The sequence below is a fragment of the Sinohyriopsis cumingii genome, chromosome 15, assembly GCF_028554795.1.
Source record: "Sinohyriopsis cumingii isolate HCF-2022 chromosome 15, ASM2855479v2, whole genome shotgun sequence".
Taxonomy (NCBI): Eukaryota; Metazoa; Mollusca; class Bivalvia; order Unionida; family Unionidae; genus Sinohyriopsis; species Sinohyriopsis cumingii.
In genome coordinates, this window is record NC_142975.1 from 107,285,981 (window position 1) to 107,312,218 (window position 26,238).

A 26,238-nucleotide genomic window follows, 5' to 3' on the forward strand; every position below is an offset into this window, starting at 1 on the left:
ATTCATTTTTATGATATTAGTTTATACTGTAAATCTGAATAAATTCAATACAACTCAAAAGGCTTTATACCAAATTAATAGCTGTCAAACTAAATGAAACTCTGTTAAGCACTTTTTAAAACAAACTTTTTAAGTTGTTCTTATTGTTGATAGTATTATGAGGGCTATACAAAACCCCAGGAAGAATCATCAACCCATGGGAAGCAAGTGGTAAGCTTTTTTACATACCCTCATTGTCCAAGCCTGTGACTTGAACCTATGCAGACAGAGGTGAGATGGCAGTGATCCATTAGAGCAAGTGCTTTAGATGACACGATCACTTGGGGCCCCAGACAACTACTGACAGCAGCTCAGCATAAGTTTAACAAATTTTAATAAAGTTTTATTCCTATCAATGACTTTTGATTAGAAGTCATATAAGCTATTTTTCTTTTCTTTAAAATTTTGCAGTGGTGCCATATATAAAGAGGAATCTTCACCATTAGTAGTAAGACTGGAAGCCTTTAGACCTTCATGGCACAATGCTGCCAGTCAAATCTGAGTTGGTTTGTTTGGAATACAAGAGGCCATATTTGATTGCACTTCAGTATAATTTAATAAATCTTGAAAGGCTTTGTTCACACCAAGATGTATTCTTTTAACCCCTGTAAATAAAACTTTTTTTCTCAATTAATCGAAACTAGCAATATGATGGTGTAAAGCAAACGAATAGTGGCCCACATACAACACATTCCAGGTTAGTTTATTCACGTGGAATTACAATGAGCTAAGCTATTTTAAGGTCATTAACTCACAATAAACTATTACAGAAAGGTTGGCTGTAGCAGACTTTCCAGGGATCCTGGGGTTGGACACTGTACAGGTGAAGGTTCCAGCTTGATTCCTTGATATCTGTGAGACAGACAAAAATCCCATGTTATCATTCTGGCTGATACCTGGACCAGTCCACTGGTAGTTACAATGAGGTACACAGAAGGCAAAGCACCGGACAATAAGGGGAGATAACTCTGTCAGTTGATATGCTGTGTTGCTTGGAGACAAGTTCAATCCACTGGTGTCTGGTCCATCTACAATAAATAGGCAAATTAATCAACAATGCCTCACATAAGACAGGTACAAGATAGCAAGAAAATTGTATTTCGCATAATACACTGGTAGAGTTACAAGTGTATTACGAGCTGTATTATCTAGAATAGCGTGGTACTTTATATCCATATGTGCATACATATGTCTAAAGGATTTACGACTGCTCCAGTGGCCTAGTGGTTAGAGTGTCCGCCTTATATATGGGAGGTTGTGGGTTTGTATAACGGCCAAGTCATACCAAAGACATACAACTGTTACTAACAGCGCTCAGCATTAAGAGGTTAGGTTAGGACTGGTCTCCATGGAGTCTGGATAATGTGACTGGGTGGGACATCATGCTACTTGACTGCGGCATGATGCCCCAGTGCTAGACATTACTATAAACTGCCACACTGCAGACATCGTAGCGATATGACTGAAAAATTGTTAAAGCTATGTTAAAAATCCAATCACACACACACACAAAACAGTCTAAAGGATTATATTATCTCCCCTCCCCTTACTTTAACAAATGAATCTAAGATACAGAAACTGAATGTAAGGTTACTGAGGAAGAAACTGCCATCAACGATACAAGTACTGCTCTTAAAAAAAGGCCACCAAATAGATTTCAGTACTTGATGAAGAATGGAGTAATCCAGAAAGTAGTCAACAGCTACAAAGTCAAACAGAGGTTGTTTTATTTAGAAATTGTAAATAGATTGCACAAAATATCATACATATTCTTCTGAAGGATTTCCTGTTAAAATTCTATGATAATAATTGGTATGTGAATGCATCTGAACAAAGTCTGTATGGCATTACCCTGATTGCACTACCAATCCAATAGGTGAGGTTATTCATGTTTTGATAGAATTTCCTTCAACTGCAGGTAGCTTTCAAAGATATGCAGCTTGTACACTGACATGTTATATCACATGCCTTATTGGACACATATGGTAGTATCTCGTTCACTTCTACTGAAATGTTGGGTCACATTTTGGTATCACAACATGAAAATTTACAACACTGGTAACCAGTACTGAGCACTGACTATTATGTTCAGGATTTAAGTATGTTTGTGTTAGGGGTTATCTCATATAGTTCCAATCTTTAATAGTGCTTTTTAGTTCTTTTCTTATTTTACAGGTATCTACCTTATAATGTGAACCCAAGGCATTATGATGCATAAAGGGATTTCATCAAAAAATTTCCAGTTTTAAAATATCTCACTTTGAATTTAGAAATGAATCCCTTAAAATTATCAAGATGTAAAATGTTGAAAGAAGATTTACTAGTTCTATTGTTATTTCTGTTACAAGAGTACATTTTTCAGAATTGAAAGTTTGCCATTGATGGATGCCATTTATGGATGTTCATGGAATTTCAGACTGATCATTGGTCATTGTTGTACATGTTAATGGCATACATGTAATTGAAGACCCAACATGTCAGATTTTAAAATCACATTTGATGCCACAAGCCCGTTGCTACGATCATGTCCATGTAATCAGTAAGATATGACAAATGTGGATGTAGATACAAAGGTTAGGGTCAACATTGCTTCGTTTCAGATGGAGTTGTATTGAACAATATATTGAATTCTATATATATACAGGGTTTCCATGATTTTCTGACATAAGATAACAAGTGTCCTCATGTACCAATTTGATTAAAATCAGATCTCCACTGTCCTATGTGATGATCTGTCAACGACATCTTTGGGGTCAGGTTCTGGAGATCTTTCAATTTGCCAATGGGGATTCAACTGTCAAAAATTTAAAAGTGAATCAAACCATTCGGCACTGATTGATGCTCTGCAGCCATAATGCTCAGTCTCCCAAACGCAAAGATATAAGACTTCATCTGAGTGGCTGATAGAATTAGTAAATATGGTAATACCATAAGTCAACAGAACATGACCCCTAAGTGGTCACTGTCAGATCTTCATGTAGGACAGTGGATATCTGATTTTAATCAGATTACTTCTTGTACATGTTCTTGTAAAATAGGAAAAGTTATCAGCTTTGAACTTTGTAAACATTTTGGTTTGTTGGATATTCAAACGGAAAAGACTTTATTACATTCTTGATAATGTGGGGATGTTAGAAGGTTAAAGTTTAATTTCCATAGCCAGATTCAAAAGACTTCATTATAATGTTTCCTTGTTGGCAGGTTTAATTGGTTATGAGTTTGATTTGTGTTGTCCATTGGAGGAAATTAGCCATCATATTGCATCTGATATGTTGAAGCCAGGTAAACAAGGACAGTCATTTAAATAACAAAGGGACAATAGTAACACCTTATTCATAACATTCATTTAGAACTGCATGTTGCTGATTTAGTGCAATTAAAGCATAAATATAAATGTTTTTGTTTTGTTCTTTAGATGCAATAATTTATAAATTTACTTGTATGTTGATTGAGTACAGTTCATACTGACAGACCTGATTTTCTTCATCAACTTCATGAATAAAATATAAATACAAAACATGTGGCATAGACTCAAACAATGCTAGCTGACATAGTGAGCACTGGGAAAACTTTAATTGGTACATCAAAAGTAAAAATGGTGAAAGGAATAAAAGTTGTTGACTCAGATAGTACCAAACTGCATTAATCAGACCCAACAGAAGCAGTCACATGCAATCCACTGGCTCAAGGCTAGGAGTTGCGTTGACTCTGTCCACCAAACCCAGTTCTTCAAATGATGAAGCTATTGTAATCAAAGATCGCAGAGGGCATTACAACAGTGACCATAATTACTCAACACAAGAGCACACAAGAAACAATGACAGAAGAAAAAAGGTACCATCTATAAATAAGTCAGGTACCATGATAAAGGCTGGGGATAAAGGTAAAAAAGCAATAAATGTCATCACAACTAAAAGCAGACATGATTTTTCTACATTTTAAAGTGGAATTCTACTTTTCTCCTGACTTGAATCACATTTTTCTTGATATAGTCCATTTTTTATATCATCTCCGATCCGGATGTTTAAAAAAGGTCTGTCCAGTCTGATTCTGCAATGACCCTTGTAAATTATTCGTTCCATATATTAGCACACAACTCTCGTAAAGATTATTTTGATTGGTCAAAGGTTTATAAAATTCATCCAATGAATCTTCGTGTAATGGAAACTGATGGCAATGGAAAGAAGAAGTATGCTTGTAAAACATGGCACCCCCAGTTGTTGAAAGAGAGCATGACAAGAAACGTTTAGATAAAGGTTTAAAAAACATATGGAAATGGGAAATGCTGGAGCAAAAAGTTGACAGCAATTTAGTTGGTCAGTTTATAAGAAAACTGAATGCTAGAGGACTGTCAAGTTGTGACCTCTGCAAGAAAGATCTGATATACGGCAATCGCGGTTTGGAGAGTTTGAAACAGCACCTATAAAAGAAGCTGCATACGGAAAAATCAAAGCTCAGAAGGCATCTGGAAAAAGTGCAGTTAATTACTATAAGAATAAAGATTTCTTGCATGAGAGAACAGATGTGGCCCTCTGTCAGAATATGCACACTGCATGTTGCCAATACAAGCACCAGCTTGAAAGGAAATATGCTCTCATTGAGAAGGAAAATAAATGATTGCACACTGAGCCAAAAAGGTCATTGGTGACAAAAAGGAAAGCTAAAGAAATCTTTGCCAAAACAACAAAAAACCTCAACTGGCATTTCAATAGGTTGTGTCCATTAAAGAAAAAGACAAGTGAATGTATGGGATTATTTGTATATAGTTGATGTAATTGGGTGTGTATTTTACAGACATGTTATGAAAAGAGAGAAGTATAATATATTTGCTGCAAATATTGAGAAATTATTGCGACTTAATTACAATGTGAACGCTGACATGCACATCAATAACTTCAGCATCAATAGTATTGGAGAACAAATTCAAGCGACTATAAATATTGTGAAATTAATGAAGTAAAGTTGAATTTTTTTTTTAGTTTTTCAAATGATTATTTTGGTTTATTTTTGATAATAAGTTGCACCATGAGCAGTTTTTTTATGAGTGAAAATTGTGTTTTTGGCCAGGGAGTGTTCGGGCCACACATCGGAGGTGCTGTCCCATGAGAGGACCCCCAAAACCCCCATGAATTTTGTTCATTTTTTTTTTATGGAAGACCAAATTCATATCTGTAAAAGAAACTATGGGTCTCAAAAAGTTGAGAAACTCTCAAGAATGTTGAGTTCTTATGCCAAGAATACCAGTAGACAGATCAAGAGAAGAGATGACAAATGTATCAAGAAGCACACAAGAATAAAGTGGATTGAAGTTACAGACGCTCAAGTATTAAAACATTGGCATGTACAGAGGTCTCAAAAATGTTTTATATCGTGTATTTGGATGCAAATGTTTTATCTGGAATGCAGAAAATCACTCTCTATGCATGCAATAGCTGGATGGCAAATTAAAAAAGGCTTGCGAGTCCTCATTCATCCACCTGGTGAGTCAGAAAATGTGTTGATCAATTGATCATTTTAGTTGTGCTGATATTTACAATGACAGAATTCTATGGCTGAAAGGTCCCCAGATGTACATGTCATTAAAAGAGTACATGAAAAGAACATGACACAAATAGCTGGGCAGCAAGTTCAAAGACTTTGACTAGAAAGAGTCTAGTGCACAAATGTAAAATTTACCCCTCACAAGTGGCCACATTTTATTTTTAATTTGCCCAGTACTAATATTTAATTACAGTGAGGTAAGTAATCCGACTATCCTTCTTAATGTATGTTGGGGATGTCCGGGTTTAGTTACTGAAAGAAGTGTTGGTTAAAGTACATCTACCACTATGGTTATTATTATATCATGAATGCCGACGTTTGCAGAAAATGGGGTCAGCACTGTTTTGATAGAGCTTTGGGCTTCACACAGCAGTTTTTTTTTTTAAATTTATGATTACAAAAGACGTAATTGTCAAGATCAAAACATGGTCAGATAGGCTAAAAATAAATCTTGTGGATTAACACACATACACACACACAGATAAACAACTAACATTAAACAAAACATGATACCGGACAAAGACCAAAAGAAACACGTGACAGTTCATGTATCACTTCCTGTATAATAAAGCATTTCATTTACAAATGATTTGTCTGCAAAATTAAATTGCAGTATTGTACAATTAGTCACATATGAATCAATCTTTTGAAAAATTTAACATGTCATCATGTAAATGAAGAATTAATACTTTAAAAGAAAAATAAATGTTATTCGACTTGACGACAATAGAAAGAGTTCACATTTTGAAAAATGTATGTTGGTTTTACTTGCATGTTAAGTGGGCGTGATTAGGGACAAGTGGAGCAGTAGCATGGGAAAATAGTCTGGCATTCCTTAAACCTATCATATTAAGTCAAAATTTGGATAGGGATGCACAGTTTAATGCCTGACCTAAATATGGGTACCAAATTTATTAAGCTACGTAAAGCATAGCTTAATGTGATGTGATGTGATTTGGATTTTTAACGTAGCTTTAACAATTTTTCAGTCATATCGCTATGATGTCTGCAATGTGGCAGTTTATAGTGATGTCTAGCACTGGGGCATCATGCCGCAGACATGTAGAATGAAGTCCCACCCAGTCACATTATCCTGACACCGGGCCAACCAGTCCTAACACTAACCTCTTAATGCCGAGCGCCAAGTGAGGCAGCTGTTAGTACCGTTTTTGTAAGTCTTTGGTATGACTCGGCCGGGGATAGAACCCACGACCTCCCGCATCTGAGGCAGACGCTCTAACCACTAGGCCATCGGAGCAGTAAAGCATAGCTTAAAATATCAGCATTTATTCTTAATTAGGTAGTGCAAGAAAGGAGAGTTATTATGTAGTACATGTATGACAGGTAACTTATAAGCAACGATATGAGTCCCTTTGATCCATACTGCACCCTATGAATATTATGGTTATAACTCAACAAATTTAACTCACAATTAGTTAAGTGATTGTTTCAGGCACCAGGTGGTGATGGAAAATTCCTAGGTTTTTCTCAGCTTTCATCAATATTTGTGAAATTCAAGGGCTTTTCACAGTCGGGGAAAAAAAATCACTTCTCCCGACTTTTTCCAGACTTGCCAGTAACCTGGGAACCCTATTTATACTGCACTGCTAAAATAAATCAAGGAATTCAGTATGACTGGTAAATTAGATTTAGTGACATTATTTTTTGTGTGGTGTATTCACTGCCAGAAATTACTTGCTGGGTTTATTATCAGCCAGACTTAAAACTTTAGAAATTAACTTTTTTCTGTGTAAAATGAAAGTACATTCCCAGAAAAGGCTAATTTTATTATGGCTGAGCCAGGTCTATAATAGCTGAGCATGGTCTGAAAGACTAGGGTCTCTAGCACCTCATTATAAAAGCTGGTAATATAGTTTGCATGGGGTCCATCCACCAATTTTAGAAATGAAAAGCATCAATAAATAATTTATAAATAGGCGCAGAGCATCGGTTTTGGTTGGCCAATGAAAGGTTAGTATTTCATTCCATGTGTTGCACTTGCATATTCAGCAGACACAGTCATGGCCATGTCAAACAGAAGGATGGGAAAACATGTGTCCTCTGTAACCATAACAACAGAAACAAAGTGAACAAGGGCACCATGGATGAATAATATATGCACTTCCAAATGATGGCATTGGTATTTAAATAGTTTCATAGAAATCTATCACACTCTATCAGACCAACTGCAGTCACAAGACTATGAAGAATGGAAGGACAGAGGGAAAAATGAATGGATACAAGGACTCCTAATCATGCCTGCCTAATTGGTGAATGACAATGGAAAAAAGACGCATACTCACAGTAAACTATTACAGAAAAGTTGGCTGTAGCAGATTTTCCAGGAACCTTGGGGTTGGTCACTGTACAGGTGAAGGTTCCATTTTGATTCCTTTGTATCTGGGAGAAGGACAACAACCCCATACTATCAATCTGGCTGACAAGTGGCCCAGACCATTGGTAGTCACACTGAGGTACACAGGTGGCAGAGCACTGAACAGCAAGAGATGACAATTCTGTCAGCTGATATGATTTATTACTGGGAGTCAGGGACACATTTCTGTCATCTGGTCCATCTATAATTAATCAATTAGTTCATTTATTGCAAAGGGTGAAAACTGCTGAAATGATTTATTGCAAATGCCCATGCTTAGCAAATACTGTCTTTCAGGCTGGTGTAGAAATGAACCAAGTATAAAAATGTATTTCAGTCAGGTGATCTCAACTATCATTTTTAAATAGTGAAAGTGATCAAATCCTAAATCAAAGATACTTTGATAGGAAACCCTACTTGCTTTGTTAAAGAGTGCTCCCCTTCCAAAATAGCTACTATTAATACTAACAATCCAAATTCTTTTGTCATAGTATCAATTCTGAGTAAGACCGGGGGATAAATGTTTCTTCTATATATGATGAGCTAAATGGATTTAGTGTAAGAGTTGCATCAAGTCCATCTAAAAGCAAGGACACATATGGAATCAAGGTTGTTTAACTTTGAATCATTAAGATATATCAATTTCATGATGCCAAATAATTATAATATAATGAAATATTTTGTGAATTATAGTTTCATTAATGTATCCATGATGGGAGGATAAAAACTGAATTTCAGAGGGCAACATTTGCCAATAATGACCTAAATTCTCAACCTATCATTGGATATTCTAAAATGAGATGTGACTCAACAATTAGCATATTAGGACCTTTTCATTATACTGCATGTATTGAGGGCTATGATTATGATACTTGTATTATGGGACAATTTTTAATTCGTTAAAATCCATTGAACATTGCTACAATTACCTTTAAGGTCCCATGATAGTGCAATATGGAATGTTTTTTCTTCTGAGTATCTTTTGTTATTAATGGCAAGTCTGTATCAATTTAGCAAACTCAAAAAGCCTAAATCCCCATATGATACCTGTCAAACAACTATTTTCAATTTTTAGAAGAGCCATAACTGACAGTAGTTAAATATTAATTAAACAAATTTAAAAAGCCTTTACATATGAAGGCTTTACTCTTATAAGTGGCTTTTGATTAGAAGTCATTTAAAGCTGTTTTCTTTTCTTTAACATTTAGTAATGGCATCATATCTAATGATGAATTTTCATCATCAGTACAAAGACTAGAAGCCAAATGCTGTCTGTGAAATATGAGTTTGGATATTTGGAATAGTTGTGGCCATATTTTATTTCACTTCAACATAATTTGATAAAAACTTGAAAGGCCTTGTTTACACGATGATGCAATTTTGCCCACAGTGGTTGTGACTGCTCTTATTGGGGTATTTTTTTTCTCAATTAATTGAAACTAGGAACATGATGGTGTAATGCAAATGAATAGTGGCCCACATACAACATATTCCAGGTTATTTGTTCACATGGAATTACAATGAGCTGGGCAATTTCAAGGTCATTAACTCACAATAAACTATTACAGAAAGGCTGGCTGTAATAGACTTTCCAGGGTTCTTGGGGTTGGTCACTGTACATGTGAATGTTCCAGTTTGATTCCTTGATATCTCTGAGACAGACAACAATCCATGGCTATCATTCTGGCTGGTACCTGGACCCATCCACTGGTAGTTACACCGAGGTACACAGGTGGCAGTACACTGGACAGTAAATGATGAAGACTCTGTCAACTGATAAGAGGTGTTGCTTGGGGACAAGGTCAATCCATTAGTGTCTGGTCCATCTACAATAAACAGGACAATCAATCAACAATGCCTTACACAAGAAATATACATGACAGCAAGACATTTGTTTTTATCATAATACACTGGCATTGTTGCAAGTGAATTACCAGCTTTAACATCTAGAATAGTGTGGTACCTTGCATCTATATGTGCATACATTTGTCTAAAAGATTATCTCCCCTCCCCTCATTTTAACAAGTGAAGGAATATTTGTGATGAATGTCAGACACTGATATGTTGGTAGATTCAATTCTGGTGAGACGTGAGCATGAAGAAATGAGAGATTTACTCAACTACAAAAGCAATCAGTTACGAACAAAACAAAATATGGAATTATGCAATCTTTCCCTCCAGCATATGACACCAAAATTATGTTAGAGATCAGGTAGATACAGCTAACGATAAACATTGTTTTTTTCCTTCACAAAGTGATGACTTCGTGTTAAGGATAAGGTAAGCTTATGGTCTGACATTATTTCTTCTAAATGCATTTCAATTTTGTCAATATTAATAACTTTAACCAGAAGAATTACGTTTTTTATGCCCTTTTGCTTAAAGATAGAATTCCTCATGGTCTGTAGGAATGTAAGATAGCCACTGTGCTTTGTAGTATACACAGAGTAATGGTATATATGAAAAAGCTGAGTGAATTAAGTCAACCAGAAAATTACATTATGATATGCAAGATATGAAGTAAAGGAAAAAGGAGATATGTCAATTAAAGGCAGACCAGTATAAAGACCCATTAGTAGAAGGCCATCAAATGCCACACAACAATATATGAAGGAGAAAATTAAGCATGCAGACTGGATCAAAATGATGTCCAAAGTACATTCCTGAATGCACTACAAAATCTATATGAGATGGTTTGCAGTAGTGACTGAAGTACATGATGCACAGAGTTAAGTCTGAAAATAGTTATGGATACAGGCTCATGAATTTGATCTGCTTTGAGAAGCATGTTTCTATAACTACCCTTTAGCATACCTGTACATGTAAACCAGCAATTATCATGGCTCAAAAAGGCTTCTCTCCCATTACCTTGGAGTCATATGGATTGGCACTAGTTTTATTGGTCAAGTGCAGAGGACGCAACAAGTCCTTCAAGGTTGAAATAAGTCTTCAACTGCAAACTCAGAAGAGTAATCACTTTGATAATAATGTATGAGCTTTTCGGGGGAGAATGGTCACCAGAAATGGATAGGCACATCTGAATGAGAAGCTGGATACAGCAGATTCACCTGGTGTGAGACTGTATATATTGCATTTTGTAAACGTAAAGAAAACAAGACATTGGTCATCAGCGTAAGCAAGTTTCGTTTGAAGAAATAGTGGCTGATAATGTATAGGAGAGACAGCTTGCTACTGAAAGTAAGCACTACCATTTTTGAGTCCGCCATTACTGTAGTTACTGATGGATGGTAGAGTAAGCAGCATTTGTTGAAGAACACTTATTGGTTCTCCATATCCTCAACTCATCCTATCTCAAGCGCCAAATATGTTAGCAACATAATGTCCACAAAATTTGTTCCTCTAGTCTATTTTTATAGGATAAATTTATAACTAAAGTAGTTTTACCAAAGTTTATTCAGTCCTTACTGATTTGCAATCTGCACCTGACCCGATTTGTTTTTACAAAACTTCCAGACAAAATTATTAACTGCTTGACCTTTTTTAATTGCAGACTCAAATTATATATATATTATCAAGAAAAGCATGTAAAGTATAAAATTACCAATATAGGGGTTGTTCAGATTTTTTTCAATATGTAGTATTCTTGTTGCAACATCATTCATACAACATCCAATCTGGATTACACAAAATCAAACCTCTTTGTTAGCTTCATCTATACATTTTGTCATACTTTAACAGTGATTTGTCATATGTATTTCTCTAGGCATCAATATAATGATCTTCCAATGAATATTAATCAATCAAGATTGAAATAAATAGAATAATCACCATTTAAAGAAATCTGTAATCAAATTCTGAAAGTGATACAAATAACAGAACTAGTACCAAATCCCTATATTACTTGTATGATATGTACTTTAGCAGAGCAACTCATGAGATGTTTAAAGCATTTATATAACAGAGAAATATATAGTAGTGGGCTTTAAAATGAAGAAATACTTGCAAATATATTCCCCCAAGAAAATGACCTCTTCTGTCTCCATCTTTTGAACTATGACTTACATATTATGATCCATCAGTCTACAGTTATCACTCCTATATTAGACAAGAAAATAATTAAACATGTATGGCAATACAATGACATGGTCCAATTGTCTCTCTTTATGCAACCCAACTGTTTCAGATGAAAACTGACATTATTTATCTATGCTAAACATGATGTGCAAATGTCGTATTATTTGTAATGTACTGACAAATAATATAAATCCTTGACTGGGATTTTTTTGCCTCAGCCCAAATCCCAACTCAGATCATATATGTCTCAACTAGCTATACTAATCTCCATAAAAATAAATCATATCCAACCTCAAGCACGCTAGGCAACTGCTTTAAGAAGTTGATTTTCATGGGTGTTGTTGCAGGTAATCCTGGAAGAAATGAAACATGATCCTCTGCAGAAAAGTACCCATAGAATTTGTAAAGTTTAAACCAAAAGTGCAATTTTCTTTGTGGCTGAAAATATCAATTGTGATGTAGAATAATTTGCCTGAAATAAATATCAAGGCATTAACATACTTCAGTCTTCAATGAATGACTTGAAATATTTAAACATTTACACTGCCCTTTTGTGAATTCGACTTTAACAATGTAGAAGGCAGGATATTAGGTTTTAAATTTTAATATCATTTAGGTTTGACACCATTTTCAGCACATGACTGACTATTAGTGGCAATTGATGAAGGATGAACCTGGTGAAAACTGCCAACCCATGGATGGGCATAAATTACAGATTCATGTAAAAATTTCTATTAGCATAAGTTATATGCCTAAATTATAAAATATGAATAAAGAAATGTGTTAATTTGTTTTACCAGGTAGCACTTTTACACCTGACTTGAGAATTTTTACTTTTTATTTCAGCCTGGACATTTCTTTCTTTAAGTGTCTGTTTTCATCTTCAAGCGCTTGATTTTTCAAGTGCATATCATTAAATTGTTCTTGCCATGTTTGTAGTGTCTGATAAGAATTACCAGGAGACCCGTGAAGGAATAATTCAAGAAAGGAATAATACTGAGGAAGGATATATGGCTAAAATGCAGTTTCCTTCCATATAAATCTCTGTCTGCATATGCTGTTAAGTCATATCTTGTTCTCTTGCCTAACTGTGTTTTCATTTTCTGCCCCACTGAATGACACAACAAAATAAACACCCTTATGTCTCATGTTTAGAAGCCAGACTGAGATTATTTCTCTAAAATGATGGTTTAAAACTTGAATTTTATGCAAAACAGATGACCGGATCAGGGTCACATGATCATGTTTACATATAAAATTCATGTAGCCTCTGTATGTCCTTGATTAGAACCAATAATTTTACTTCGAGAATAAAAGTTGTGTACTTCACTAAAAACTATTTACAAGTCTAGGGTCACGTATCCAACACAGCCTTGATCTCAACCTTATTATTCCCACAATAAAAATAAATTAAAAATAACTTGTTCATGTGGCTGTTACTAATTTTGAACTAAGGTCAGGAACCAGATCAGTCTTATGTTAAAAAAAACATATGAGTTCCTAGTAAACAGAATGATATTTATTTTATACATATAATGAAATTAAAAAAATATAATGATTTTATAACTTACAAACAATTAAATAAGATTTAATTTAAATCAAATATACAACCACTTCCCATCATAAAGAAAAAGAAAGATTTATATGATAAAGCTTTCTTTTTACCACAGACTAATTATACATGAGGTTAAAAAAAAACTCTTATAAATTGTCTCTTAATAACTGTCAAACATGCATCTGTCAAAGAATTTCCGAATTGTTGCTAGATGTTCTTTCTAGGTGTCATTGTAGATGATGACATCATTGATGTAACCAACACAATTATCTAGACCAGAGGTAATCATATTCATCAGATGTTGAAATGGTATTACTTTATATTGGTAAAGTTCCATCTGGGGTCACGAATGCTGAAATTTCTTTTGCTCTTTCCATTAGTGGAATTTGCAAAGATCCTTTATGGAGGTCAAATTTGTTGACATGCTTGGCATTCCCAATCATATCAATACTGTTATTGATTCTTGGTAATGGGAATGAATCTGTTTTTGTCACACTATTCGTCTTTCTATAGTCAGTGCACATGCTAAAAGTTTTATCTGGTTTTGGAACAAGTATGCATGGTGAACTCCAGACACTTTTACTGGGCTCTATAAAATCATTCTCCAGAAAATACTGAATTTCCTTTTTTCAAGCATTCCTGTTTGAGAGGGTTCATCCTGAATGGGTGTTGTTTCACAGGTTTGGAATTTACAATTTCAAGGTTATGAAAGATTTTGTTTGTCCTTGTAGGAACATCTGGAAATAAGTGCTCATGATGAAATAATAACTGTTCAAGTTCATTTCTTTCTTGCTCTTGCAAATGTGAAAGATTCTGGTCTAGATCTTTCATAATTTCTGAATTCTGATGATTTGTCACTCCAATGTCAGTAGAATTCCTTCGCTTAAATCTTCAATGAGTGGGACAGGTACAACTAAATTTGTTTGTTTGTTTTTCTTCGGCGCACCAGCACTCTTAGGTTATTTAGCGCCATACAAAAGGTCATATGTATGATTATGTAAAAAATGATAAAAGGTTTTATATTGACCAACGATATCAAAACCAAATAAAATGATAAAATGGTAACAATAATAAATAAGTATTCCCAATCTACAGGGAATGTAAATGGTATATGGTAATAAAGGCAGATGAAAAGTTATTGAAGAAAATGGACAATAAATACTTTACATAAAAATGCTCAAATTAATGGCATAAAAGTTATAGCTTAGAGTAAATGTTCACTGCCTTCAGGAACTCTATAATACAAGCGAGGTTTATTGTATCAAAAAGTTCCTTCATGTCATGCACATTGTAATACTGATCGCTCCTAGGTTGCAAGTCAAAACACTCTATAATAAAGTGCTTGACAGAGAATGGTTCGTTGCAAGAAATGCACTCTGGTGGGTCTTCAGCTTTTATTATGTGGGAGTGGGTCATATAAGTATGACCAATTCAAATTCTTGCAATGGCTACCTCCTCCCTAAGCATAGTTCTGTAGGAAGGAGTCCATTCTTCTAGGGTTGATTTGATGGCATGAAGTTTATTATTCACTGCATCATTCCATTATGCCTGCCATTTCTGACATGAAGTCTCTTTGATAAAATCAGTATATGGTATTTTAAAATCAGATGGTTCTTTGGATAGGGCCATTTTAGAAGCACGATCTGCTTTTCATTACATTTAATACCAACATCGCTAGGTAACCAACATTATACGATATTGTTCAAGGTACCCAGCTTACTATGTTCGACGAGAACATTGGTAAACAATGGGTTCTCCAGTTTTCTACTGTGCAGTGACTGAAGTACTGATAAGGAATCAGAGAAGATGCTGCTGCTTAAGATGCGTTTATTTTCGATATATTGCAGAGCAAGGTCTATTGCTCTGATTTTGGCTGACAAAATTGATGTGCCATTTGATAAGCGAACTTGTGTTGTGTGTTTTCCACTAATGAAGGCTGCAGCAGCGTTTTCCTCATCCTTTGATCAATCGGTATAAATTCTTGTATAGATTTTAAATTTGGAGAGGAGTTCATGAAAAAGTTGTGGAAGATGGAAGAGTTTGTCTCGGATTTTTTTCTATCGTGTAGCGTAAAAAGTACTTTTGGTTGTTTGAGCAGCCAGGGAGGTGTTTGGGAGATGGACATTTTCTGAAGGTACAACTAAATTCATTGCATGTTTAACCGGGCTATCTCTTTCAATATACTGGTATTCCTATAATTTATTTAGAGCCATGGGGCACTAATATTATAATTTAGCTCATTTTCTTCTTGACTTTGTAAGGGCCATAATATCTAATCTGAAGAAAATTTTTAAGAATGAACAAGAGAGACAGAACTCTATTACCAAACTCAAAAGTTCTCTCCATTGTAATTCTGTCAAATAGTAATTTCACTTTTGATCTGAACTGCCAAATTCAAGCATAATAAGCTGGAAAGATCCAGACCTAAAATTTGACCCTTGACCCAAATGAATACATTTGGAAAGGCCAAATTGAGTAAAAAAAACTTTATCAAAGTTTTGATATTCCTCAAAGGAAACCTTGTTGACACATATAATGGTCAACAGGCATTGGTTACCTGACTTGGTCTTAGGTAAGGGACCAACACAATCTACTATAATACTACTAATTGGTTCGTCAAAGACAGGAATAGGTTGTAGATGAGCCTTAGGTATTTTCTGATTGTTTCTTTCTACATTTGACAGGTATGACATGATCTACAGTATTTACCAACATCACTTTTGATTTTTGGGCATTAGAAGTGAGACAAGATCTTGTGATATGTTTTATTAATCCCTAAATGACCAGCCAATGGAGTTTTATGGGTCAGAATAACTATTTCCTGTCTGTAAGGTTTTGAAATTACAATTCGATAGTTCACTAACCACTCATCGCCAGTAGGTAATGAAATAACAGACAGGAACTTCAGTAGCTGCTTCAGTTTCACTACAGTCCTTTGAAACAAACAGGAGATCTCAGGATATTTTTCCTGTTCGACGACAAGTGATTGTCGTTTGTCACCCTGATTAGATTAAAGAGAATGAGTCATACATGTGTCAGTTAAAGGAATAATTTCCTGATTAACATCATTCTCAAGAGTATTTTTTGCCATAGCTCTGATACCTGCACAAGCTGGGAATAATTCTGAGTATTCTTTTTCAACTGGATCTACTTTCTGATCCAAGCAGGGCTTGTCAGTTACAAGTGGATTAACCACAACTTAGTCGCCAGCTAGGTCATTGCCTAGTAATAAATGAATGCCCTCAACGGGTAAAACAGACATGTGCCAACTGTCCCGAGTCCTAAGACTAAGTCTGAGGACAAATTTACACAATGGAGTAGAACATTAACAAAGCCGCACTCTACTCCCTGAAAAAGAACACTCATTAGAGCCTTCACAGAAAAAGGCAAATTACCTGACAATAAAAGACTATGAGAATCTCCTGTGTTTCTTAAAATTTTAATAGGGATAGTATTGGCCGAATCACCCAAGAGTGATATAGAACCCTTCGATATGAATGGTTCATAATTCTCCATAATAAATTCAGACTAGGGTTTATCAAATGCAACAAAATATTGCTTTCAATAAATGACCATGACCTCTTAGAAATAAGAGCATTTGGAATATGTCTGTCTTGGTTCTGATGCCTAGTGTTCAATTTGTGTTAATCAGAAATAATGTGTCCTTTCTTCTTGCAATGAGTAGAAGTCTTATGTACAAGTCATATGTACCAGGAAAATAACCATTCCAAGGTTTCCTAGGTTTTTTCACTATATTTAGGCTATTGACACTGGTCCTATCATCATCCCAGTCAAACCAACAGTAAACAGTCAAATTTTGAGTCATTATGAAGACTAATAGATACATTTTTTCTAAACAAATATTCTAATCTCTTTCAAGTATGAAATAGGTTTGGTTTTCAAATTGCAGCAACAAGTTCCACTCATGCAATGAAATGCTGCAACAATCCTGACATAACTCAGGATCTTTGTTGCTGATTCATATTTAGCAAATCTGATCATGGATTGTCGGTGGATTTTAATTAAACTAAATTTTGTTGCTCAATTTTATTTTCATTGAAATTGTACTTATGAAAAAATTGCAAATAAACATCTTCATAATTTTTGGTAAATTGGAAACACCCAAACATCATAGGATTTTCTCAACGATTATTATTCTTTAAATAGTTCAGTATACTTCGAGCTTCTGTTTAGTTGTAAAAATTGTAAAAGCTTATAGTCTTAGTTATTATGTTATTATGTGTTAAAAGAAATATTTATATTTTTTTAATAATAATTTTCTGCAATATGTGGTCAGAAAAGCCCAATGAGAGTTCTGATGAGCAACAATCTGCTGAAAAGGATATTTGCAAAAATGCTTTTCATACAAATTAGATAACACTAATCAAAAATGAGTAAAAGGAAAATGTCTGGGAGCAACAGGCATCTTCATGCTGATGACCCACAGGAAGATGCACCTAAAACAACAAAATGGCCCATAAAATGTAAAATCAAACAAGCTTAAGTCACCTACTTTGAATTATAGTACAAGTCACATAGCTCATCTACACACTCTAAGTCATTTTTGCAATTACATATTTTGTGTCATTAATTTCAAGAATTTGATAACACATACCTTTCAATGGCATTTATTCACTTTATTTTGACCACACCAGTGGCCAAATGGTTAGAGCATCCGCCTCGGATGTGGGAGGTTATGGGTTCAAATCCCGGCCAAGCGAAAACCAAAGAGTTATAAAAATGGTACTATCAGCTGCCTCGTTAAGTATTCAGCATAAGAGGTTAGTGTTAGGACTGGTTGGCCTGGTGTCAGGATAATGCAATTGGGTAGGACATCATGCTACATGTATGTGACATGATGCCCTAATTCTAGGCATCACTATAAACTGCCACACTGCAGACATTGTAGTGACATGACTGAAAAATTGTTAAAGCTACATTAAAAATCCAAATCACACAAACACTTTTTTTTCACCTTGTCTATCAAAATTTCATTGAAGATTATTGTATGAATTCCTCGAAAAATGCTTAACAGCAAATTCAATGATAATGTACTTCAACATTTTTAGACACAATCACACAAGCAGGGTGACCTTGTTTAAACTAGTCTTGCCACGTGCTATGATGTAAAAGGGAACGCACCTGAAGTGAAGAAAAAATTGTACTATAAATATAAACAGAGACACAACAATGTCGTTATTTATAGACAAAGCCTAGGAAAACAGCAGAAGCAGGAAGACAAAATATTGGCTCACATGTCCAATAAACTGAAGGCAATTATTTAACTACATACCAAAAGAGATGTATAGAATCAGCTAGTTTAAAAAATAATTCAAATTAACACATTTTCTGCAATTTGGTTGGATGTAAACAGTCACGTGATACTGAACTGGAATTTTTTACACATTGATAAATTATGTGGGCTACTTTTGGTTCCCTGTTTCCATGTCATTTGATGTAGTTTTATCTACATCTACCCATTACACCCTAATAATAACAACAAAAATGAACCCACATACTACTGTGATTTCCAATCAAAATTTACAAACCACAGATTAAACTGGACCATTATAAGTTAAAACAATGTAATTGCACAGAATTTCCTGCACTCCACCACTCATCCATTTTGTCAACAAAGGTGTGTGGCAGGCTTTACAAGTTGATCTTCGGAAATTATTACATTTCACCTCGACAACACATTACAGCTGCAGTTATTAAATGTCAGGGTCATATGTCAAACAAGGGATCTCTCTAAAAATGGACACGATTTTGCTTTTGAAAGATTGAAATCAGTAGAAGGTATAATCAACATTGCTATAACAACACTTTGTGGGGGGGGGCTAGAGACAGATGCCCCCCCATTTCCATTTTTTAAAAAGTTGTTTTTTGTATCCCTCAAAGGTATGTCTGTTTGTATTATTTATTACAGAATTTTGATCAAGAATTATATAGAATTTTTGATGGGGTATTTAATAACTTGTGTAATCTATAGGGTTGTTCGTCCAACACTGGATTATAACCCAGTGTCGAAATTCCTTCCCTAGTATGTTTGGTGATCTTTGCCAGAGATCCTTAAGTCCCGTGTAAGCTATATGTGTTTGCTATATTGTATATGTGCTATATGTTTGTGTGCTATATGTATGTATGTGTGCTATATGTTTCTTTGTTGGGATGGTAGTCATAATCAGATTTTTCCCCAGTTGTCTTCTCATATACTCTAAAATGATTGTTTAGTAATATTTAAATTTTTATTTAAATATATTATAACTGAATTGTTTGAAATTTGGTTGAGAAAACAGTGTGATATATAATAATATTTAAAAGAAACTTATTGTTTTAATTGGGTGATCATTGTGTGTCGTTTTCTCACTATTTCTTTAATTCAGAATGAGAGGCTTTATCCGGGGATGGATCCACATTTTTCTTTATTTCTGAATGTTTATCTTTAACAGAATAAAGCTCTCTCCTTTATTTATTGAAAGTGTAAATAAAATTTCCAAAAGACCAAAAAAAAATTCTTTGTATATTTGGTATTAGTTCTAGATTAGTATTATTACATTTTTGATTATAATATCTATTTTTATCCATTGTTTTTGTTCTGTTTGTCCATTTCCTCCATGTGGGTTTTTCTGTTGCTATTTTGCAGGCCTGTCCACTTCATATAGCACCCTGTGATTTAGCCCTGCGATGTCTATGCAACTTACTTTATCCTGTATCCCATACTATATATGGCTTAATGGAGAAAAAAGAAAGAAAAAAGGGGGGATGATTATAAAATTTTTAAATTGAAACTTCAAAGAAAAAATTTCTTCTCTTTTCTTCCCCTTTATTTTTCCAAATTTTAAAAATTAAGCTTGCCTGACTTTGAACTATGGACACTGTGGGGTGAGAGGCAGGGCAGGGCTTCAGCTCGCATTTGCGTTACGCGTCCCCACACTGGTCGGTATTGCTGAGTCCCTCCTCCATCTCCCCCAAAATCGAAAAAAAATTGTGTTGTCTCAAACTAAAAGTACATATATGTTTGTAGGAAGACGTACTGGTTTTGTTTTGTGGTTTTGTATCATGGTTTCATATTGTAATAGGTATTCAGTTTTTGTATAATACATATATTATTTAAAAAATGTTATCACCTTGCCACAGGATGTCACTGTTATTACTATATAGTCTATTATTTTTAAGACAATTTTGTTTTCAAAGTTTAAATCTATATATAAAATATTGTTTTTATTATACTTATATTTTTGACAAATTTCCATTATTAGCATTATCCTATTGTTTTTTGTTTTATCGCAATGGGCAATCATATGTAGTTTGGTGAAGTTTGCTGTTGATCTCTGGTCTGCTTCTCAAGGTGAAGCTGAACCAGTAGATGTACAGTGCTTCCCATGCTGTAACAGGGTCTGGTTGCAGATCTCTGTGAATTTTCCCACCCTTATTATCCTACCCTGATTTTCATCTTCTTCAATGTTTTTAATTTTATTTGTCAGTTTCTTTTTTCATCGTCATTTGTTGTCTTACTTAAAGTTAGTTTGAATTAGTTTTTGTCTTTCTTTTTGTTTTTCCGTTCTTCTGTTTGAGTACTGAATGGATTTCCTTTTTATCATGTTTTTTTAAAATCTTATTTGTTTATTATATTGATAGTTTCTTCATTATTACTATTGTTTGTATTTACCACACTAACAGTGTGATTTCTGCTCAATTGTTGTTACATCACTGTGTACAAATTATATTGTTATTTTAATTAATTGAAAGTGTCATCAAGTGTAGGAAAACAATTACAGACCGCTACATGTAAAAGACATCGAGCTCGTGTCTCTGAAACACATTTTTTTCTCCTAAAATATACTCATTGTGCATCAGCCATCAGCCATTTTGCTTATCACCAACACATTCGAGCTATTTTCTCTTGGTTTAGTCTTTCGATCTAGCTTATGAGTTAGCTTCCATACTCCATTACTAAACCTCTGGATCTATTCTGGTGGAAAATGTAATCGGTTGGAATTTGTCTGACTTCTAACTATTATGAATTTTGCATTGCATGTTTGTCTGCTTCTGGATTTATGCAAGCGCCATTCTTTTATTGACTATAACAACACGTGCCATAAGCAAATTTAATTTTCGAAAACAAAAAGAAATATTTTCAATTTTTTTAAGATTTACTACATTTTCTACATTTTGATTGGATGTAAACGTGATACTGATCTGAAATTTGGTTCCATTACCAGACCATCTGATGTGAAGTTTTATCTATATCAATGCCTTACACCCTAATAATAATAACAACAAGCTCTCACCCACCCACTCCTGTGATTTCCGATCAAAAATGACAAGTCAAGCTTAGAATTGACCATTAGAAGTTAAAACAATGTAATTGCACAGACCTTCCTGCAATCCAACACTCTCTCCTTTTGCTGAAGAAGGCATATGGCAAGCTTTAGAAGCTAATCTTTGGCAATTTTTATTGCATTTCACCTCGACAACATGTTACAGCAGCGGTTATTAAAGGTCAGGGTCATAGGTCAACCAAGGGCTGTCACTAAAAATGGATACGGTTTTGCTTTTGAAAGATCAAAATGCATCGAAAGTAACAACAACATTGCTATAACAACAATAGTCCTACAATGTAAGACATAGCACATGTTGGTTTTATTTTGATGCCCAAAACATAAATATCAGCGTAAAGGTCTTACATGTAGGACTATAACAACAGGTGCCATACACAAATATAAATATAAAAACAAAGGAATATTCCCAGTTTAACCACAACAATCATTTTTTATATCTTAAAATAATGATTATAACAATATATCACTGACATGACCCACTATGACATTCTACCCCGTATCACTGTTTAAAGAATCAATGAATCTTAGCTAGCAAAAGATAGAGTTATGTACGGTCTCTCTAAACACCCCAAGATTCTCCAACAACACCCCAATATTATTACATATATTCACACCAAAACTCTCATATGGACATTGTTACTATCAATGATTGATAGTATTGGTTGATGGCCCTATTTCTGATAATCCATGGAAACTAACTCTTATGTGTCAAATCTCTTTAATTTTATATTATTTTTAAAACAATTTCCTCATTAAATGGCAATGCAACACACTTCCCTCATTTATTTTGTTGTAAACTGTTTATACAAAAAAAAATTCATTTTAAATTGTGTATCAAAACTTTTGACAGAGACATTTAGAATACATGACCAAAGAGTGTTACAAGCTGTAAAAATACAGAGCATGTGATTTTGACTAATGACAATGCAGAGTCCATCAATAACATTCAAAAACTTTCCGCTGACTGGAAACCACAACACGCGCAAGATCTAATACATAAACTTTTCAGTGTGACACAGCTCCATTTCATAGATGACAGAAGCGCTCTTTACGACAGTGGGAATTGTCAGTTAACTAAAAAAGAACACATTTGCCATGACAGTGTCTGGAGGTGCAATCCAAAAAGCAAACGACAGAGATTTTCGCAAACTTCCTCAAGGACAATAAACGTATACAGAAATCAAAGTATATGAAATCACAAAATGGAAAATACACCATAATTAATAAGGCTATTATTATTATATACTACTAATCATAAAATATATATTCTGTTTTGGAAAGTTAAATATTATTAAGAATTGACAAGTATCTGTAATCATAGTATTGAATTATTGTATGGAAGATTTCGCTGCTAACTTCATGCTCAGTACTAATTAATTTAGAAATAAAATACATTTAAAACTACAGAACATGATATATTGGTATTTAAAGTCAAACATCTAATATTCACAATTACTGCAAACAGTGTTGGAGTCTGAAATATTGAAATTAGTAAGATGGTTTTACTAATTGTTAATTGGTTCAATATTTAATTATTTACATTATGTTCTAAAAATAAAGAAATTCTAGAACTGTATGAAGTTGGTAAGCTTGACAGAATAAAATCATTATATATATATTTGTATATCCAAAATATATGATTATACAAGCAACATCTATGCTACTTGGTATGTTCAGCTCAGAAAAAAATAAATAAACAAATAAAAAATAAATAAATAAATAAATAAAAAATATTTAAGAGAGGAAGACTGACAGATTAAAAGAAGATAATGAATCATTACACTAACCTGTATCACAAATGGAATGCTGCCATTTCCCATATCTATTACAAGACAAAGCAAGCTGGCGAGGCCTGACATGATTATGATATTTTACACAAGGATAAAACGCCATGGTCACAATTAACACAGTTCACTTCATATTATACCAAAATATATCTGATTGAAATGTCACAATATAAACTGTAATTAATATAAATTAATGCAAAATGTACACACAAGTATGCCAAACACCTTTATTAAAGCTTAGGATAAAAACTAGCAAGTAATTAAAAAATTTGGCATTTTTGTACAAATTTAAAGCATGCGGTAAGTTTAATTTTCAAACCTATTTCTTTTCATTCTAAATAGCATGCATTGATTAACCTAATAAAAGTGACTTTAATTATAATTAACTGTTTACATCTTTTTTTCTTCAAATTGCAGACATCAGTGAAAAACCATGTGATTAGTGGGAATGACCATTAGCAGTGTGCTAATTATTGCTTCTAAAAAGTCTGATTTTTTCATGCAAATTTATAGGGCACGGTAAATGTGATTTCTTTTCATTCCGATTAGCATGATTCATTAGATTAATAAAAGTGACTTTAAGCATAATTAATTGTTGGCATCTTTTTCGGCGACTTAGAGATGTGTTGGTATCTTCTTTAATTGCAGATGTCAATGAATAATGGTGTGATTAGTGGAAATTAATATTAGTGCTAATTATTGTTTTAAATATGCATGAGTTGGGGGCGTATTGTCCCTTGACTGGAGTTGAAGTTTCTTGGGGTGGAAATGTCTTGGGAATTTTCTTGGGGTCGAAATGTCTTGCTCCCATGTGGTATTGCTATTTATTTATAAATGTTGATAAATATTCAAGTTACTGCACCCAAACACTCTTTGTCTAAATAGGAGTTATTTCCCTTGGCAACTCTTTGACCTTGCTACTTTTTCCATTATATAAACAATCGCTAAATATTCATAGTTAATGTTTCTTTGTTTGTTTGTGTTGTTGTTGAAATTTGAAGTAGGTATTTTATAAAGTCTTGATGTGTTCTTGGAGAGTCTTAGCGTGTACTGGAGTGTCTTGGGGTACTGTTTAGTGAGACCCAGGCAATGTATTCTATTGCAGTTAAAAGGCTAATGAAAAAAAATTTGATCTACATAAAAGTGAATGTTTTGTTGACTAAATCTGATGATATGATGTTAGAAATTAAGTAAATTGGAATTATAAGGATTAAATGATCAAGGTTGGGTATTGATCGATGTGTAAATTTTACCTAATCATTTACAAAGTTTACATAAAGTCCTTTGAACTTTATTTACTTTGGGAGTGATTAGATAAAATTTACACATTGATAAATATCCAACCATCATCATTTCGTCCTATAATATCCTGGTTTAACCAAAAAAAAGCATTTTCTGTATATTAAAATAATGATCATACCAATATATCACCGGCATGACCCGCTATGACATTCTACCCCATATTACAGTATAAAGGAACAATGAATCTATTATCTTGGCTAGCAAAGATCAGGCCATGTATTCTACTGCAGTTAATAGGCTAATGAACGAAAACTTTGATCTACATAAAAGTGAATGTTTTGTTGATTGAATCTGCTGAATCAGATCTGATGTTAGAAAGGAAGTAAATTGGAATTATAAGGATGATCATGGCTGTGTAAATTTTACCTAATCACTCACAAAGTTCACTTTGTGAGTGATTAGGTAAAATTTGCACATCGATAAATAATACACCAGGATCATTTAATCATATAGTAAGGTATGAACAGTAACAATGTTAAACTAAATCAATGAAATGCTAACTATGAGTCATGGTGACCCACTTATAAAATGAGTATGTAGTACCTCCCAAGATGCACACATCACCATGTTTTATAATTGCATATATAGCCATATAAAAAAATAGATAAAAGATCAATATAGTCAAGGGTTAAATTCAAAAACATAAGCCATTAAAAAGGTTCAACATGTCTCAGTGAATTGTTGTTGGCAGAGTGTGGAATACATATGGATATACACAATCACAACGTTTAATAATTCTGGCATAAGCAGGGCTAAACTGAAACCAAGGAAGTGAGGTATGAAATACAAGTAAGTGTGACCTATTCTAGTGGGGACGTGTAGTACTCATCAAGATACATCCCCTCACCCAATTTTAAGAATCTTGGTATAACAGTATTTATACAAAATGCTAAGTCCAAAACAAAATTATATGCATTTCCAGTCAGCTGACTGTCCATATTTTTTGTTGCCAATCCAGTAACACTTGTTTTTTCCCAAGGGTAAAGAAATAAATAAACAAATGCTACAAAAAATCCCCAAAATTAATTTGTGTATCTACTTTAGCCCAGAACCTGGTGAACACAGTACAATATATCAACTAATCAGTATCATATGCTTAAAAAAGAATTAAAAACAATAATTTCCCTACATACCTTTGTGGCATAATAAAAACTGTTTCATTTTTATCTAAACCCCAAACCGTAACCAAAGTCAGCAAAATGTTCAAATGTAGCTCATGTTATCATTCTTTAATGGTCAGTGCAAGCAATTATCTAGTTT

At 33.9% G+C, this 26,238-nt stretch overlaps 1 protein-coding gene across 1 annotated transcript in view; it reads right to left on the reverse strand.

Annotated features, from left to right (window-relative positions):
• Nucleotides 1-771: 771 nt before the first annotated feature.
• Nucleotides 772-26,238, reverse strand: part of LOC149782436 (cell adhesion molecule CEACAM5-like) — a 133,328-nt gene continuing 107,861 nt past the window's right edge. The window contains exons 8-10 of the mRNA XM_089935139.1: nucleotides 9,508-9,780; nucleotides 7,884-8,156; nucleotides 772-1,067 (exon numbers count right to left, since the gene is read on the reverse strand). Coding sequence (XP_089791265.1) covers nucleotides 772-1,067; nucleotides 7,884-8,156; nucleotides 9,508-9,780 — 842 coding nt within the window. The remainder of the gene's footprint in view (nucleotides 1,068-7,883; nucleotides 8,157-9,507; nucleotides 9,781-26,238) is intronic.